The sequence below is a fragment of the Anopheles ziemanni genome, chromosome 2, assembly GCF_943734765.1.
Source record: "Anopheles ziemanni chromosome 2, idAnoZiCoDA_A2_x.2, whole genome shotgun sequence".
Taxonomy (NCBI): domain Eukaryota; kingdom Metazoa; phylum Arthropoda; class Insecta; order Diptera; family Culicidae; genus Anopheles; species Anopheles ziemanni.
Window position 1 is genome coordinate 84206187 of NC_080705.1, and position 20608 is coordinate 84226794.

At 44.9% G+C, this 20608-nt stretch overlaps 1 protein-coding gene across 1 annotated transcript in view; it reads left to right on the top strand.

The window, feature by feature from the left end:
- The first annotated feature begins 1511 nt into the window (after positions 1-1511).
- Positions 1512-20608, top strand: part of LOC131294570 (uncharacterized) — a 43468-nt gene continuing 24371 nt past the window's right edge. Inside the window, exons 1-2 of the mRNA XM_058322615.1 lie at positions 1512-1620; positions 16690-17027. Of these exons, the coding sequence (XP_058178598.1) occupies positions 1512-1620; positions 16690-17027 (447 nt within the window). The remainder of the gene's footprint in view (positions 1621-16689; positions 17028-20608) is intronic.

Here is a 20608-nt window from a genome sequence, read left to right on the forward strand (position 1 = left end):
GGAGTCACTCGAGATCATTGTTTGTGCATGGATCTTAATCTCATTGCAGGCCGTCGGTGTGTTTTAACGTTTTCGGTTTTCGGTGTCTTGTATGCTCCTCCCAAGCAAGCCGAAAGTTCCCTCTGCACCAAAAAGAGAATGACATAATTCTCCACCACCATCGCTGCTCGCTATCGATCGCAACCATTGGTAGGTCTTTCTGGAGCTTGGGAACGAAATGCTTCGGTGGCAGTGTGGTGAAGTTGTTTTTTGTTTGTTTCGATCTCACGAATCCAGAACTAGGAAAGTCAGACCCTTTTTGCCTAACTCTGCGAACTTTAGCAAGTGAGGAAGCTAGCGTTCCCCACTTCTGCTAGGCCACTTCTTCAGGATGTTTTCTTTGGCCACAGTCTACTTCGCCTTGGTTCATCCGTTTGCCATTGCCAAGCCCGAAACCTGGAGCTCCTTCAGGCAGCGGGAAAGTGATTGTAACTCGCCAGATTACGGGGACGGAGAAACACAAGTATCAATTGTATAATAAAAGGCGAAAATAATCCTCTTATCTTTCCCACAGAAAAGTTACACAGGACGTACGTGGCCGAGCGGTGTGCCTGTGTGTATGTGCGTATGTATGTGTGCATGCAGGAAAATATGAAATTAAAATGATAATACAACGCCCAGAACTAATAATATAATACACACACGGGCGCCAAGGGCTCTCCGGCTGGACGATGTCATCGTCGCGTCCGGATATCGTGTGTGCACGTGCAAGTGTGTGAGTAGGATTGGTGTCCAGTGAAGTGAAGTGATTCCGGGTGGCAGCCACCTTGTGCCGATGTGTGAAGTTGACAAAGTTCTCCAGTGGCCGCACTTGGAGCGAAAGGGTGCTGTCGGGAATGTCGAGAGCTCGGGTCAAAGCGAACTGTGAACACTTGGGTTTGTTTCAGTCGGGTGTGAGCAGCGAGTCAAACCTCCGACCCCATCCAGTCAAGTGGGATTGAGTGCGACCGAGTGCGAGTGAATTGAGCCCGGCTGCTTGGGAAAACTAATCGGAAGCAGAAAGGAAAGCGCACGTGGCAGGCCGTCGGAAATCCCAAAGCACATAATCATGTTTTTTAATCTTCACACGTCCTTCCCACGGTTACAAGGATATTAAAGAAAAACGCTTCGTCGGGCGGTTTCCACCTCGTTCCCCGCGCATGAACCGTCTACTCCCAAGTGGATCCTTGAGGCCAGCATGTGCGAATTGATGAGCACGGGGATCGTCGTCCGACTGTAGCCAACATCACCGCAAGAAAACGAAACGAACCACCACGACTACGACTACGCGAAGGGGGTAAAAAAACCAACACATACACATAAGCAAACGCTCAAGATCCCGCCCGCCCCTTCCCCCACCACAGTGAAACCCCACCCGACGACTACCACTCGGCCTAAGCAAGGGTTAGGGCAGAGACAGCGGCACGCACGGCGGGAACCAGTTTAGCCCACCAGTTCGGGCGTTTGGATGCACGTCATAAAAATTCTAAATTATGATAAACGCCGTTTATCCATTGAGGATATCGACGAACTTGAACTGCCTGTTTAGGACGTGGATTATTGTGCTGTACTTTCTGCAGGGCTGTCCTCAGCTTAACACGGGTAAGTACCATCAATAGGGTTCCGTTTCGGAAAGGGTACTTACTTTAGCCTCGCAAGCATGTTTACTGTTTGCTGAACGTTTGGCTTTTGTATGTAGAAGAGGTGATGTTGTTGGCGAAATAAGTGTGTTTGACCATAAAACTCTGATAACTTATTACTGGCCTTAAATTGAAAGTAAATGTTGTACAACTCCGCAAATTCACACATCCCCGTTGATAGTCGATAATATTCATTCTTTATCATTTTTCGTAAGCTTCAAAACTTTGTTTTACACTTGTGACACGGCTTTAATAAAGTATGTTTTTATTGTAAAATTGGTTTTCCTTCCGGATAATAAACAGAACATTTTGCGTTACAGTTTTATTTGTTTTTTTTTATTTTTGCTGAGTTTCTAATATATGAATTTAATACAGGTTTCGGTATGTTGCCATGACGCTATACATATCATGTAGAATCTGCAATTTCAGTTACTTATAAGAACTCTTATAAAAATAGATCTAGAATCTTAGTAAAGAGAAAATTTTGAAGAAAACATATTATCACTATTGTTTTTATCACATGCTAGCTTAGGGTAGAGACTTGCTCATCTTATACGTAAAATATCTAAACTATTCTAACAAATCGAGAATTTATTCTACAACCAGTAAAAAGTGCAAAAAACGGCAATCAAAGGAAAGCCTTAACTTATTTTAGTGCATTTTTGAATGAACTTAAAATGAAATAGGTAGTATGGAATGAACTAACCCTACAGCGATTCTTAAATTGCTCCTTAGAGCTCTATATTGAGCATCGTTTTGTGAAAAATTATTTTTACTGAAAAATGTGCATTCCGGTCTCTATAAAATGCAAAGAAGAAAGCATGAATTTTCATCACGAGAGTACTAGCATAATGTGTAGAACCTCGTAGCTGAAAGCAGGTTAACTTAAATTGGTTTTTATACATTTTCCAAATTTCATATTATTTTATATTATTTGATATTTCAAATTTTAAAACGTATGCTTACAAATCTAATAATTTCTTATTAATTTATCGTTTTCCATTGGAGTTTAGCGGTGTACCAAAGTTACCAAAAATGTTCAACCCAGTATTTATTTTCTTCAACTTTCTACATTGCTGCTCTGTAAAATATCGTCGGAGCATGCAAAGCAACACTTAAAATCGAACAGCATCGCCAGTGAAGGAGCGCGACCATGATATAGAATTTCCAATGAACATTTATATTATCATCAAAGATAACAGGGAATAGAATATAACTCAACTTTTCCCCCTGTTGTGGGAAGGAAAATAACTTTGTTCGTTTTGTTCTGCTGTGCGAATCGTACCGAAAGGCCTACCAGACGCTAATAACAATCGCTGTCGGTACAAATCTCAATGCCTTCTGTCTTGAGAAGGGGAGCCTATTCTCATATCAGAGCGCAATTCATCAAGCGAGACATGATTTTCCGTGCGTGGAAAATCCCACCGCGGGCGACGGCGGTATAACTTTTCGCATGAATAATAAATTCCCCTACACTGCCTACGGTCAATCGTCGATGAACCGTTGGCGCACAGACTCGGTACGCACAGGCCACGCGTACACTTAGCCACGTTCGGTCACAATTTTTCTGCCCATTTGCCAGCGCAACTGTCCGGCGTTTATGCGTTTAGTGACGCCAGCCCGAGTGTTCGGTTCGTATATTTGCTTTCCGGGCCGGGCCCCGCCGACCATTTATTTCCATCTAATGGGGCTTTCCGACTTCTGTGCAGCTTCTGGTCTGGCAAAGCGCCTCACAAATGTCTTTCAGCCCCCGGGGTAGTCCCGCGGTATCCGTGCTCCAGCCCCCGCTCCGGTTTCGCTCCATCACCAACAAACGTTCGGAGCCTCGAAGAGCTTTCTAAATTCATTCATCTCGCTCTCGCTTCGTTCGCATTCAACACAGTTTCACAATAAATAAAACTGATGCCTGGCCTCGTGGGGAAAGGGAAAGGGGAGGGGGGGGGGGGGGTAGAACCCGGCCCGCTTGTCTGTCGTCCGCATCCGTTTTCGGACCGCTTCGGAAGCCGGGTAATCCTTCCAAGAATCCAGCCCTATAAATGCTAAGAGCGTTTTACTGTTACCCTCCCCGTCCGGTTCTTTATCTCAAGGCCGGAAAATGGCAGACGGAGTGAGAAAACGGGGGTGAAAGAGAGATAGAGAAAGAGAGAAAGTTAATGTTGTTGTGCTGTTTGGGTAAGGATACTGCTATCGGCATGATGGGTGGCCTGTGGTTGCTTATTTCGCTATGACAAATGTGTCCTGTGTGTCTGGCATCGTGTTTGGCTCGCAGTCGATAGAAATAATTCAGAACATGTTTGTTCACGAGCAAACAAACCCCGGGCAGACATTGTGGGCGCCCAAACCCCGCCGTCCGTAGCGTGCGGAGTTCATACATCATACGTGCTGATGAAGTTTTGATGCGCTATAATGCCAGATAAGCAGAATTTAATTGTTGCAAATTAAAATGAACTGCTAATAAGGTCTAAAAAAGGGTCCACGCGACTCGAGGTTTGTATTCAATTTGCCAGTGAGCGAAACTTTCGATAATCTCAGAACAGCATGAGGTCGTGTCATGATTTGTTTATCTTCTTGGCATTAATCATCAACAAGGTAGTCTTCGAGGTTTAAATAATGTTTGGCATGACTAATTGCTTGACATTTTGAATAATGTTATGATTTTTGAAGGATACCTATAATCCATTTTGTTTGTCGTTCTTTAAATTTTGATTTTTCGTTTGTCAATATAAATGAACATTTTTTGGGTAGGAAAAAGGGAATGAACTCTAGAAAGTTCGTCCATTTAAAATGTATTATTATTTTCATGCTATCCAGAGCTTTGAATAGAGAGTTACGTCTCACGAAAGCCTTTCACCTCGATGAACCTTTTCTGTACACTTCAACACGTTTTTTTGCATCGTGTACCTACTCGTAGTCCGGTCTGTTTTCCACAATTTTTACTTGATAAGATTAAACCTAAATATAAACATATCAAGTAATCAAGGGAAGCACTTTCTTTACATAAGATACTTTCAGGACCATCCTTTCCCTTTTTCGGTGAAATCTACGGTCGAATCTCCTTTTATCTGCGTGAAGTAATCTTCAACTCCGTAGTTTACATTCTCTGTTTCCTTTCTTGGAAAATAGCCCATGCTCTGGACGCATCTACCACAGGTATAAATATGCTGGGGTACCGTATCCTATCGCTATTCACTTCTATAGCCATCACTGGAAAATCATTTTAATGAAATGTTATCCTTTTAGTGGTATACTTAGAGGTGGTATACTTCCCTCTGTTTGAACTGTTCATCTAACCTCTAAGATGTATTAACCATTTTTATGGTGAAATACATTAACTCACTCATCAAACGGCCCTTTCCGAAAATGGATGCGATGAGTTCCATTTCCATTTCGATTCCTGTGCTTAAATAGGGTCCTTGTTCCACATTTATCTGCAAGGCACAAGACGGTTAATCAAACGCTGGAGATTTTCAATTTAAATGCAAAGCAATTCAATTAACGTTTCACCCGAGTGAACCTTGCATACCGCCACTCACCCATCGCGCGAACGTTTCCACCCGTTTTCGAGCTCAAGGACAACACCGAACAGAACGGAATCAACCTTCGGCGGGAAACTATCAACCAATCACGTCAGCTTTATGATGCCTTCCAAAATATGTAAGCCTCGTAATGTCTACATTCGGACGGCACGGCCCGAAACGACCACGGCACACAGCACTTCTGCGCTGCCACCCTTCCGCGGTGGAAAGCAACCGTCAACCGGTCGCCGTCAAGGGTTTAATTACTGCAATTCGTGCCGAATGTGCCGACCCTTCGGCCCACGGAGACACCGAGCACCGAGTTCGGCTGCCTTGAGGGCGGTAGGAAGCCGGAGGGGATACCCGTCACTTTTACGACGCAGGCCATGAAACGGAAGGAAAACTGTCACCCCGGTGATGTGCATCATGGTCTGAAAATTTTATCACCACCCGTTTACGGCGCGAACGCCCGAGAGCGGAGGAAGGTTTGATAGGCCATTGCTCGCAGTAGAAGAAAAATTATGCGAAACAAAAAAGAACTAAAGACTGACAAGTGGAGCGAGGGGTGGAAAACAGTGAAGAATAAATTAGATTGTTTGCCAGCCAGCAGAGCGTGGTGCAACCGGAGGAAGCAAAGAAAAAAAGCCACTGAACATGCGACCGAGCGAAAGCGAGCAAACCTTTTGCAACGTTTTATCTATTTCGGCCAGATTTTTATGGAATCGAAGGAAGCATTTGCATTTAACGACGAGAGAGGATATTGAAATTGCACTTCGCCTCCATCCTGGCGCACCAACCCGGCCCCGCCACTAGCTGACCAACACTTCACTGTCACTGTGAGTGTGGGGCTTCTTTTTATTTTCCTTTTACGGCCACCAAAACTACGACCAAATTTCCCCATCTTCCGTGACATCCGGTTTATTTGGGAAATGGCGCAAAAATGAGCGAACGGAGCAAAAGAGGTAAACTGTCAAATGTGATTTAGCGTCCGATTTTTTCGATTTAATTGCCGAGTGACGCCGACTGGGCTGGCAACGTTTTACGGTGCAGTTATAAAAGGAAGAAATCTCGATGCAAGCAGTCGTAATAGGGAAAAAGATACATGCTGGTAATAATGTTATTACCCATTATTGAGATGTAATAGAAAACTTGTTCGAAACCACGATTCAAGTTGTGCGAGTATAAAGTTCCATTTTGAGTTTCAATGTGTTTCCATTTTTTAATCTTTCGTACTCATCGTTATCTCTTAGAGATTCCAAACTTACGAAACACCTCCGTCCGGTTGAATACTTTTCCTTGCACTCCGTTTTTTTCAACCCACTCGGCCATAAATATCCATTCGGTGTCCCGAATTGACGAAGGTTGTTTACGGGTCGGCTAACTCGGCACCGAACCGCCGGCGAATCCAATTTCTTCTTCCATTACTTCCCGGAAGACAATTCAGCAATTTTTCGACCATCTTCATCACGCCCCAGAAATGTTCACGCATGGTCTCGAATCGAACCCGACACACGCGTCATTTAGTATTAGGGTTGTTTGGAAAATGCTCAAATGCGGGCGTTGTGGTTTTGGTTAGGAAAACTGATCGTTTTGAAATATAGCAACCGGCAAGCGGGTTGTGGTTTGTTCTTGTATTTGCCAAAGATGCTTTAAAGTTCTCCGGGTAGAAGCAAACTTGAAAGGTATAACTATAATTTATCATCACAAAACCAAATTCTAAGAACTAAAACATAGATATTTCGCTTCTCAAAATTGAACCACAGAATCTGTCCTTATTTGAATATGTTCACCGAATGCATTAGTTCCATTCAAAATAACATGTTGAACCAATTATGTTGCTTGTACGTTGTGGTTGACACGTTATATCACTTCACGCTAACTTTGAGCACAGTTGCATGTCATAATGTCTTCCTCGTTCGTTACTACAGCACAAAAGCGATATTTTTGCTACTGTGAAATATAGCTACCGCAAACAACAACGACAGCAGCACATTGCCAACGCCATGCGTTACTGCATATGACAGGTTTGGGAATCGGGGTGGAGCAAAACCAAACGTTCGGGTCACCATTTCCTGCATGAACAAATCTACCGATGGTTTCCTTGTCCTTAATCTGTTAAAAAAAAACCAAATTGGAGGTTTCGGTCGGTGGTAAAGTTTTTGCTTGTGATTTACACAATGAATGAAAGCTTTGAACAGAAAAAATTCACTTATCGGAGAAATATGAATATGGTTTGCCAGAAAAGGTTCTGTATATGTTTCGTATCGAACGAAGAAAGCAAGAAGTTTTAACGAGCTTTCGAAGCAGGTGTTCTTTTGAATTATGTTTTTTGCATACTCCATAGTATGCTCTAAAGTACTTTATATTTTTTATGCTTCAATTTTATGCTTTGAAAAACTAGTTTATACTTTATTCGTATCATTGAAGTGCTACACGATCAATCCTACTCACAGTACTATAGTATTTAATATCCTTTAAGGTACACAATTATATCAGTGTTCTTCAATCCAAAATTGTTTACACTTCTTTTTGGACCAAATCCTCCCATGGACTCCACAGTGCCTTGGCTTACACGTTCCGAGTTCGTAAATCAATAAAACCATTCACCAAACCAACCCGTCGGCAAGATTGGGTGGCGTATGCAAACGAGTGCAACAAATGAATAAATTCAAAGCCATGTAAATATTGAATCCAAAAACCACCAAAACTCGTTTTTCTCACTCGGATTTCGCAATCGTGCTCTTCGTTGTTTGATGCTATTATTTTAGGATTCAATAGATAGATTTTGCCTTTCCTTTTGCTTATCGAACGGATGGAACTCTTTTCGTACCGGTAAAATGTCCTCCAGTTACAATTCCGGTTGGTGAATGCGGGCCCACGAGCGATGAAGCAGTGAGATTATGAAAAAAGTCGTCAAACAAAATCCAGGTAGAGACTGGCGGGCTATCTGAAAATGAAAAAAACAGGCACAAAAAAGCGATATTGATGTTTGCGAAAATCATTTGATTCGTACGTTTGCTGAAGGGCTTTCTCTATGAGTAAAATAAAACTCTTTCGGGTAGCAAAGAAAAGGCAAAAGGAATAAGCATGAAAAATTGTCCATTCATACAGAAATAAAATGTCAATGAATTGAACTAGAAATGCACGGGTAACGACACGGTAAAGGAAGAATTAGTAACCATTCCATAAAAAAACGTATCGGAAAATGTTGATGAAATGTATTTTAACCTAAATTTTTAAATATCACACACTCCCTTTAACGAACCTCCTTCAGAATGTATTTGTACCACTCCAACTAATATTTATGATTGGGTAACAAAATATTTAATCGGAAAGCCCAAATCAACACACCAATTTATATTCGAAGCAGATGGATCGTGAATTTAATTCAGTGAGCAAAAACCGGCATAAAAATCAAGTTCGAAAGCACTTCACCCCGGTAAAGGTATCCTATTGCTCAATTATTCCATGTAATCAAAGAACCCCTTTCAGCACATTACTAATGTTGGTCCCTTTTTCATCTTTCCAGCATCCATTAGTACACTGTTGTCCTTGCTATTTTCTAATGTTTTTTTGCAATGATTCCGATGAGTATTCCGAATGAATAGGAAACAAGCCATCCCATGCTGCATCGATCGCATTTTCTTGTGATTTTCTCAAGAGTGCCCCAAGATGAAACATCTTGCAGAAGTAAATAAGAAACGAGCATCGACCACTACAACGGTTCGATTGAACTGGTTGGTCTGTGAAATCGGCAACCGATTGCACCATTTACACAAACCATTAGCAGCAAAAGATATGTCCCTTTCCCAGGGTCGGCTTTCGGTTGACAAGAAACAACCCACACGGAGTGGATTAGACCTTGTTTATCGGTATCGGTATTTTCTAATGGCTGCAGGACCGAGTCTCCGATTGAATTTACTTCCCCCACCGCTCGCCGGCGCTGCACTGCGGCGATTTGTTTATCAAATATCAACAATTCAAAAGGAACCGACCGGTTGTGGGTGGAAATTGCAGCGGCGGTGTCCTCCTCCTTCGGGTTGCATTTTCCAAGCTCTGCATCGATCGATCGCCACTTCAGGCCCTATCACTAGCGCCATTTGTCGGCAGCAGGCATCCCATCAACGCCCGGCTCCGTGTGCTCGTTGCTTCCACCTTACTTTTTCAACCACCGACTATTTTACCGAAGAGTCCAAGCAGCTCAAGATCCTTCCAGATGCAATTTCAAATCGCTTACCATCAGCTTACCAACCGTCGCCGTGCCGTTCGGATGGTTGCGGCCATCCTCAGGGGCATTCCGAGAGTAGCTCCCATTGCTGGACTATTTTAGGAGCCGGCAGACCTTTGCGCTCCTCTTGCGAGCCGAACACAAGAAAGCCGATTTTACGAGTCTCGTTACGGGTGGTAACGATATCGGTACACATATTATGCATGAAATGTACCGAGCGCTGGTAGCGAATAAATTATAAGCTTTTCCGGGTAAAACTCTTGGCCACGGTCGAGACCGCAAGACGGTTTACAATTTTCCCCCATTTCGCAACCCTTCCACCTTCCGCAACCTGCTACGGCTGAGCGTAGGAATAGGAAAGGGAAAATAGCGTCGAAGGCGTCTTTGTCGTTGTTCCCTCACATTACACATGCTGGTCTCAAAATCCGCCCACAAACAAACGAGACGTGGGATAAATGTGAAAAATGGTGTCACGAAGACGATTATAAGGTTCTCCACTCCCTTCCCTCACGGCTCTCACCCACCTTCCCTTAAGGTTCTCATCACGCAGGTCACGACGTGCAGCAATGCCACGTCGGCAGCGCTGGCAAACAATAACTCACATACCAGGCCGTATGGGCTGATCCACATCCGACAACAATTTATATTTGTTTTCCCTCCCTCTGGCACACACACACACACACACGCACACAATGGTGGCGTTTGGATGGAAGGTTTACGGGAAGGAAAAAGAAACAAATAGAAGCCGTTTCCGAGCCGTTTCCACCGCACATGGTCAAAAGTACCCAAGCCGGCGATGTACATGCATGCTGCTTAAAGAAAATGGCATTCTTCCCCGGACTGCCGTAATAAGGGCGGAAAATATGTCCACCCACCATCCGCCAACAAGTGCGCCTTCTGGTGCTCCTGGCCCCGCTTCCGTCCCGGGTTGGCCAAATGTGGTGTACGGCGAAGGTTATGGAATGCTTGCTCGAAGTTAATTGACTGTAAAGCCATAAATTGTAACCGAGCAACGTTTCGCTGCCCCGACGAGGGTCCGTGGCAAGCTTTCCTGCCGGTTTGTGGCGCTGCACCGATCTGTGCCTTCTTCCGGGCGGGCGCATTGTCTACCGGATCCCTGGCGGTGTCCGATGCAAGAGTGAAGCAGCTTCCGGAGGTGATTTTTCATCCGTTGAAACGCGCACCGCACGCGTGAACGCACGAAAGTTAATAATGCCAGCCAATTTGGTGGCGTATCGGGCGCCTGGACGAGGACACTCGTGGTGTTAAAGAAGATGAATTAGAGCCCGTACACTGTAGTGTGGGAGTATTCTACTCCAAGTACACAGTTCTCGACCGAAAGCATACCTGCCCACCGAGGAATTTGTGTTAACACGCATCGCAAAATAGATACATCTTGTTTGCATAATTAGGCCGTGCGTCAAAGAAAGTACTGGAGCAAAGAAAATCCTACAACCGGGCATTAACCGCAAGTTAAAAAAAAAAAGATCCCGTAATTTTTGTTTGTCTTCGGTGCCCATCTTTTGAGTTCGTTAAGCATCCCAGGCGGAAAGCGAGAATGATCTTACCGTACTATCAATTAGCAGATAATTATTCATCGCTTTCGTTATGAATAAATTTTACTTTCTGTTTTTTACGTTTAGGTGCATGAATAATGGATTGCTTTACATTTGCATCCATTTTTATCTCGACAGCTGTGTTTTTTGTTGCCACCCACTTATTCTTTCTATTTGATTCATTATCATCAATTGATGTAGGTTTAAGGAAAGTAGGACGATCCAAAAGCTTAGACAAGGAACTTAGAACAGCGAGATAAAAAAGTACAAAGGAAAACTCATAAGTTTGAGACACAACAATTTTCAATATTTGAAAGTCTGACAAAAGGTTCGGATACTGAAGCGAGATCACCAATACTCTTCAAATACAAATGTAAAAATCTCCAGAAAAATTTATACTCTCTTTGCTTTTATCGTTTTGTTGTTGAAGCTTCGTTTGTATTTCAAATATTTGAAACACTCAAAAATGTGCACACACCGGTTGTTTTAAGTTTTTGAAATTTGTGTGCTTAATTTCATTTGCTGGAAATGCTGCAAATGCTGTGTTGTATAATTTGAACCACAATTTTTTTGTAAAATATAAACTATTTATTTTATAAATAGATAAGGTGTACAAACAAAACTTTCTTATACTCTATAATCACAAATACAGTGCACACTTAAGGACATTTACATCGATCGCAGCATCATTGTTTCCAATGATGTGGATGATGTAGTTTGCAAACAAACGAAGGACAACCTTCCGCTGCGCAATGCTTATATTCCCAAGCACTGGGAATCGGAGACACTCGAAGGACGACTGACACCCTGGAGCTTCATTCCTGATGCACTGCTGCAGCAGGTCCCAGGCGGCAATAACGCGAGTGCAGGAGGTGAACATGTGTTCCAGGGTGTCACACTCAACACAGAACATGCAGGAAGCCGAAGGCGTGCGTCCCATACGCATAAGCAGCTCTCCGTGCGGGATCTTGCCATTCGCAAGCAAATATAAGGTGGATCTTTGCTCCGCTGTTAGTTTGCTTCGGTGGATGTTGTTCCACACCTTTTTCCAGGTTGCCTTCGGATGGGACTGAATCTTGGCTGGGGGTAGTCTGTTCACTTGCAACCTGCGGAGGGCCTTGGTGGATAGCTGTGTTTTTACCGTACATGGAGTGTACGCCAGTTGCTGGACAACACTGCGAAGGCACGGATACGTAGACGGTATCAATGTAATATCTGGGGGGTTTCCCGCACACAAGATGTGTTGGGCTCCAAATGAGAGGCTCTGATGTTCTGCAACATAGCGGTTTGTGAGTAGGGCTGCTGTCATCACGGCTGGGATGTGTAGGTTTAAGCCACCACGGTCTCGTGGCAGGGCCAGCTGCTGGAGCGAGACACGTATACCCCCAGATCCGTTCCAGAGGAGAGACCCGATCAAACTTGTCACCTTGGCTATGTCCATTGCGCGAGGGCCACAGACTGACGCAACAAACCATAGCTTAGGGAGCAAGAATGAGTTGAGCAGCGTTACCTTTTGCAGCAGGTTTAGATCTCTCACCCTGTGCAGCCATACCAACTGACGAAAGTGATTGATAACAGTATCCCAATTGTGGCCCGCTGTTTCCCGGATACTGTTAGAGAACAGAATTCCAAGTAAACGGAGCCGTTCTACGGTGTGCAGCCATGGCAGGTTGATTCTGTTCTCGGTTGTCACCATTCCGATGTCCAGAGCCGTGGTTTTAAGGACGTTTAACTTCGCTCCAGAAGTGACTCCAAAGGCCTCAATTGCTGCTCTTACCCGCTCGATTGTGGAAGGGGAAGTACTCACCACGGAGACGTCGTCAGCATACGCGTTGATCAGGTCGTCCTGATCGCAGCATATATCTTCGAGTCTATTGATGAGGGGGTGAAGGTAGAGGATGAACAGGTGCATTGACAAGGGATCTCCTTGTCGCACGGAACGTTGGATGGGAAAGGCAGGTGATAGGGATCCATTTACAATGACACGGGACGAAGATTGCTCACCAATTTTCCTCAAAAGCCGCACTAGTGCGGGATTAAACCCTAACGAATCCATCGTTCCAAACAGGAAGCCCCTGTCAACACGGTCAAACGCCTGCGAGAGATCGAAAGAGACGAGTTTTGCACACTTCTTCTTCCGTTTGAGTTCGAATATTCTCTCCTTAACAGAGAGCACAGCTTGGAAGATATTGCAGGGTTTATTGCTACACTTCTGCGACGGTGAAATGATTTGCCACCTAGCAATAATCTTCTCGAGCCGCTGCTTCAGAATTCTGGAAAGCAGCTTGTAGTCAGTGTTAAGCAGAGAGATCGGACGGTACGAAGATAGTGTGCACCCATCTCCCCTTTTCCTCGCAAGCACTATGACCCCATCGACAAAGGCCGCCGGGAAACGACCGTTGAGAGCATCGTTGAGAATCAATATGATTTCTCTCCAAATTATCCCAAACGTTCGCTGATAAAATTCAATCGGAATTCCATCCGGCCCAGGAGACTTTCGGGGTTTCGATTTTTCAATTGCATGAAGGACATCACCGTAGGTGATCTCATCCATGCAATCGTTGTTGATTTCGCAATCTTCGGGGATTACACGATGACAGGCAAAAGTATCGTCAACGTTTGTTGTCTCGTCGGTGTATAACTCCCTGTAGTACGTATGTATATAGTCTGCCAGTTGTTTTGGAGAGTCCAAAACAACGTTGTTGTCACACGTAAGTCTGGTGATCACGGTGCGCTCCCGCCTTCGTTTCTCAAGCTGAAAGGTGGAGAGGTTTTCCCCACACACCCTTGTTTCGTTAATCCTTGTAAAGTCCTCGGAGAAACGCCTCTGAAGGAGTAGCATTTCTCCTTTTATACGGTTGATATTGACCAACTCGATCGGATTGGAAAGATACCGACCGTATGAGGACTCTAACTTCGCATAGAGAATGTTATGCTGCAAGCGGAACATGGAGTATTTTTCATTCGTTTTCCATCGGAAGAACGATTTTATTTTTGGTTTGGCGAAATGAATCCACCATTCCATCCAGGAGCCAAAGCTCCTTCGCTGTTTTGTCCAATAGTTCCACTTACATCTAAACTCCTCCATGTTTTCGGCTGTCAAGATATGTGGCCGAAGTTGCCAGTATCCATTTTGCCGCATGCGAGGTATGTTTGGAAGGCAGATGCGCACCGTGAGCGCCTTATGGTCCGAGAAAGACAATACGTGCATGTCTGTTGCACGCAGTTGATCCTTCATGTCCTTAGAGACGTAGCAGCGATCGATGCGAGAGCCCGAACCACGTGTGATGTGAGAGAACTCTACAAAGTTTCCTTTGAGAGCCTCCCAGCTGTCACACAACTGCATACTGTCAACAAAGTTTTGCAAAGTGAGACTCGTATTCCCCATACCCGTGGCGTCCTTGGACTTCAGCACGCAGTTGAAATCCCCTGCAAGGATGACCGGTCCCGGTGCATTCCGCAGGTAGTACGCCAACGAGCGGTTGAAAAAGAGTTCCCGCTCAGCTCTGTTTTGACTTCCCGAAGGAGCGTAAATGTTGCATAGCGTGGAAGAATTCTCAAGCCGGACGCAGATTAGTCGTGAGTCCAAGCTACGCTCGACGTGAGAAAATTTTAGGTTCACCCGCAAGGCGATCGCTGTACCTCTCCTTGTGTGGTCAATGTTTGTTACAACATTGTACCCAGGGAGCACTAAGTCTTTGACAGAAACTTCTTGTAGGAAGATTATGTCTGTGTCAAGAGTGCGTATGAAAGTTCGTAGTGCATCTAGTTTGGTGGAATTGGATATCGCATTGATGTTTATCGATGCGATCGTCACTGATGTCATCAACTCATCCATTTCCACCAAACTACTGTGCGTCCACTTCCATTACCCCAGTCGGTTTCGCTGCCGTGGCATTGGTCTTTTTGGGAGGACGACCTGGCTTACGCTTGATCGGTTCCTCCCCAGACTTGCACGACACGTCGCTGTCCGTCTGTTCGTCCGTCTTTCTCTTACCTGCCACTGTTTGCCAGGAAAGGGATGAAGGTGTAGCGGAAGGTGAAGGGACACGAGGGGCTTTGAACGTCGATGAGGCATCGGCGTCCACCTGAAGTCCGGCGTTGTCCATCTTGGTGCTGGTCGTAGCTGCCGGTACGGTCAACGCACTTGCCCGGATGAATGATGCTACTGCCGGGACGGTCCGTGTACTAGCCGCAACACTAGTGGCCTGCATCGGGATGATCGTTGCTGGTGCGCCTATTGTCAGGCTCGAAGCACCGGCCGGTGCGCTCGCCGCGACGGTCGATGTGCTCGCCGCGACGGTCGATGTGCTCGTCGGGACTGTCGGTGCGCGGACGGCCGGTGCGCTCTCCGGGACGGTCGATGCGGGCGCCGGGATGATCGGTGTGCTCGATGGGATGAGCATTGTGCTTGCCGGAACGGTCGGTGTGCTCACCGGATCGGTCGGTGCACGGACGGTTTGTGTGCTCGCCAGGGGGACTGTTGCTGGAGCATGGTTTTCGGTGCCATTCTGCACCGCTGAGGCATACGACAGCCTCTCGTTGACGCTCGTCTTCTGAGCCACCAGTTTCCTGCCTTGGGTGCAGGTCATCCCATGGTGTGCAGCAAGACGGCATGTTCGACACGTTTGCTGCTGTCCCCGGTATGTTACCAGCGTCTCTTCCCCTCCAATCGAGACGTATGACGGCACCGGCTTAGACAAGACCGCTGTGACGTAGCGGTATCCGTCAGGGATTCCGGCACACGGGTATGGCTTCGCCCATACTCCGGCTCGGATTGACCGGACTTCTCCGTAGCGAGCAAAGAAATCCGTAATGCATCTGTCCGTGATGTCCTCGGACAGGTCGTGGATTTTGATGACCACGGAATTGTCGACCATTGCGATCGGAATCGGGAATTTCTTCCCGTCGCATTCGAGAGAATGCTTGCCGTCGTTCTCCTCGACGGTTCTTAGAGCAAGGCTCTGGTCCTTCACTCGGATGTGAAGGAAGTGGGATGCCGGCTTCGTCCGGATTGAAACGATTGAAGAGCTGCTTAGACCCAGCTTGGTCATGGCGAGGGTTGTGGCCTCCATCAAGGACGGCCTTTTGGGGAGCTTCGAGAAATCCACCCGCAGGGTGCTTCTCGAAGCAGCCATGATGTGGCTTGCTTTTGCACTTTTTTTTTAACACTCTGTTTTGGTAAAAGTGCGTCCGATCGCAACGAGTCTCGGAGAGGAACTAATTAACAGTCGCTTTTTTGTGTTTCAATATTACAAAACCAACAAATAACTAAACGATAGAGATAGAAAAGTCTTTCCTATATTAAATACTATTAAAAACATTCATGATAAAAATGAAGGTTTTCTTATCCTTTCCATTCGATCCTGATCTCTGATTCTTTAATGAATGGAGTTTGATCGACCTGAAATCAAATATAATAGATCCAGGTTGCTCGTATGATATTTACTTCAGACTTAATCTCTCTATTAAAAACATGGAAGAGCGAAAATAAACCTACCTTTGATGTAAAGAATATTTGAACTAATGATCAAAGAACCATTTACTCATCCAGGGTTTGATGTTGAATCAATAAATCACTGCGCACTTTATGTTTGGTTTACGGAAATAAACACACTCTTGACACATGTTCCTAGGATTGGCCTGAAGTGCTTCCATAGTTGTAACACGACAAAGTACAACGCTTCAACTCGCTCTCTCAAGCCCTTTCGTTTACTCTATTTCTCCCTCAGGAATGGCGTCACTAATGGACCGCAGCGATATGCTACTCAGGACAGCCTTTTTCCTCCTCTCCCCGCACACCCCGGACAAGTCAGCGAAGGGGGGCGAAGGGGCGAACGCACTCGACAAGCAACAGCACGGGGGGAGCGAAAAGGCGTCCGACAGTGGCGAAAATGGGGCCGCGTCCGACGCGTTCAACTACTTCGATCACGGCAGCGACAGCGAGGAGCTGCTGAAGTACTACAAGATGCCGATGCAGTTCGGGACGGAGAACTACACCGAGGTGACGTCACAGATCGGCAGCACGGCGCACGTTCCCTGCCGGATCCATCACATCGGCGAGGGCGTGGTAAGTTTGTGCGCAACGGGCAGGGCGAAGGGAAATTGGTGCGTTTGGAATGACTTAACGAGTTTAATGGTAATCCACTTCTCGGCAGCAGATTTCTTCTGAATGGCTTGCAAATGGCACCGTGGTATGAAGGGTTTCTTGCAATTTATTTTTCAACCGACATACGAAGCCCTCTTGCGCCACAAAGCCCTCTCAATCAGGAAGCGGGTTGATATTCAAACAATGCGAAAAGAGTTCCTCATGAGCAATGCGATGGAAAATGCGAGAATTTTTGTTCGGTACTGAAGAAAAAGAAATGCTTGACTTGGTCTCATTTATTTCAATAGGTCAATAAAGCATTTACAGAACATTTTTTTTGAGCAGTAGAATTACATCTATTTCTGGATTGAAACGCCTAGGCTTATGCCTAAACAGCATCAGATACAAAAAAAGTTTTGATATGTACTGGTTTTTTTTGTTTACAATCGAGTTAAAATTTCATTGTGATTTTGAAAGTTATTTCACGAAAAATTAGAAAATATTTTACATCAACATCCAATTCCGATAAATTATTTTGCAAATAAATATCGGTTTTTAACTACTATATCAAAGCTAGATCCTTGTATTAGATAAATAAACCAATTTATTGTGAATTTTGTAATCTAGTACACATTCTAGTAGAAATGCAAAATGCGTAGTGATTTTCGAATGAGGCTTTGAAATCAATTGTAAATGATTAAATTATTCCATTCTCTATAAACCCAGTACCAACGAAAATACTGATACCATCATCGCTGATCAGAAATCGTTCGAAAAGGGAAAAAGCCACCTCAGCGTATATTATTCGTGCTCCCATTCGGCCATCTTGAACTCAGGGTTTAAAAGGCCCGCGCTCAAAACGAGTGAAGAAAGCATACGATACGACTGGGGGATAAAATATTACGAAGAACCATCGATGTCTGCGATTGCGAACGTTCGAAAACGGTTCATTACTACTGATAAAAGTGATCGGCAGCAGGTTCGCCACCGGATGGACAGCCGCTAGATAAAACGATGAGTCTGCGGAGTCCGGATGCCTGCGTTCGTGACCGGAATGCTAATGTTCCGGCGGTCCTGGACGCGCGTAATAAACCAGCACTTCCGGTAGTGAACCGGTGCCGGTGTTCGAACGAAACCGCGCCAATCTTCGCTGGACGGGGTAGGGAAGAAAATTTATAAAAAAAGCACATCGTACGAGTGTGTTTAAAAAATAAAATTGAGATTTTTTTTCTAGTCCTTAAATTGCTTTTTTTCCTTGACCCGGGGGTAAAGCAACCGGCAGCGTAAACGAATGTTCCCATCGGCGACGGTAAAATGAGCGTCGGATCACACCGGGCAAATCCTGATAGATTGATGGATATTTCTGTACTGTGCTTCTATTTATTATGTTAATAGCCTGTTATCCTAGCGTTTACTTAGCTCTCAGTCCCGGACCATCGGGAGCTCGCTTTAGCCTGCCCTTGGCCGATAGAACGGTTCGGGATAATTTAGTGTCATAAAAGGTGTAAAAAGAGGGCTCGGTTTCACCTTGTTCCTTACAGACGTGTTGCACTTAAAACATGCAAATGGGTCACGTTCCATGATACATTGAAACGAGCTACCAGTTTAAAGTGCGGCGAGGAAGCTGAACAACTTATTTTTCTGATTCACTGTGAGTTTGATTAAAATACAACCAATCATATAATCTTGAAACCCATTCCAATATTGCAATGTTTTAATATCATAGTAAAAGTGACATCAAAACTGTGATATTCCTAAATATGTAATTAAGTTAGTTGTCAATATTGTTCCCAACTAAAACAACTCTTTTGGATACTTACTTTGGATTAAAAAGAGAACTAAAATCAAACCTTCCGGCAAGTTTTTACAACCACAAGGTTTGTGTAAATCCAAACCGAACGGGAACAATCTCCTTCATATCCTATTCATCAACGTTTTCCAATAAAGAGACCAATATTGAGCGAATTGTTCGAATCGCTCTCATAGCCTCTGGCGGCCGGAAACGATGGCACTTTCATAAAAGTGAATTTTCCTTGTCGATAGGAACCGTGTCCCGAACCGACGGCTAATGGAAAAGCTACATTTCATTGTGTTCCTTCAAACAGAATAATGCAGAACGCGAGGAAAGTCGCGTGCTCGCCATGTTTCGCCGGAAAAATCGTCGTCTGCTCTAGCGATCGGGGGGTTCTGCCAGTGCTTGCCAGACGATAAAAGGGATGAATAAATAACATTCTCAAACTGTCACCCGACGTCGGACCGGAAGTCCCATCGAGGAGGCATCGATGACGATCGTCGTGCCATCGGTCGAAAGCGTCCGGCGTCACGCAAACTCGCAGTCCCACAGCGGACCATCTTTCGTCAAACGCGGTGCGCACTGGCGATGGTTCATCGAGACAGGGTCAGGAAGGGAAGGAATCCACCCAACCGGTTGCGATTTACGAGCATTTGAGGGACAGTTTGCAGATCTACCGACGAACGCCGGTTTCGCCATTCCTGCCGATTGACAGGAGCTGAAGAAGCGCAAGAGTTAACGCCGGACGTCAAAGTCCGCAAGCACACAATCGAGGGACGAAAAATAAAAAAACAACACACACGCACGGACACAACTGGTACTGCTGCTGAATGCACAGACTGGCACGATAAAATGTTGACGCTGTTCGGTTCCGCTTAAATCTCTATTCAAGCATTCATCAAACACTCCACTCCGTTGGCGGTGAGTGTAATTGCAAAACTTTTTCTCAACCGTGCTCTCGATTGTCTGTTCGTGCTGCGGGAAAGCTGCGCCTGCGACTACGACCGGTTGAACAAGGGTCCGAATTCCTGTTTCCAGAATTTCCCGTTCCCATCCGAAGTGCGACAACGAACAAATGAACTGAACAGAGGCGGAGAGTTTTGGCAAGGACCCGCTGGCAGACGCACTCTACATAACCGTCCTACTGTCCACTTGCATTCGCACTCGTGTGGGTGATCTATTGTTTTCGCCAGTAAACGGGAATACTAAGCGGTCGCACTATGCCTTCCAATGCTTTGTCGGTGGGCAGTTTCAGCCGCTAACATTCATTGGAGTTGCAAAACACATTTTAAATGCAGCAACGTTCATTTGGTGGATTTTATTTCGAGTACAATAGGTTTCATTAGAACAGGTACTTGTAGCTATAGCAAACGCCTATTTAATGATTTAGTGGGAAAAACATTGTAAAGGTCATTAGGGATGTAATTCTAGTGAAAGTTATAACTTCCAATGGTGTAAGTACAAAGGAACTACATTTCAGGTGTCTTTATAGTAGTTAAATGTAAAGGACAATCGACGTAATGTTGTAACGTATTTCTGATTAGTAATTTGAAATTCGTTTCAAACGACTTCAATTGAAGGCAACATTCAAAGTCCATTTAAAATGATGAAATGATGATGTCTCCTGCTTAAAATTATTTTATTTTTACTTCAAAGAATCTGAAATTTTAATTCCATTTCCAAATTGTTCTGCTAAACCCCAACAACCCTATCCGGCAATACAAAATTATCCTATTCCCCGTAAGCAAGTCATTCCAACTCTTGTAGTCAT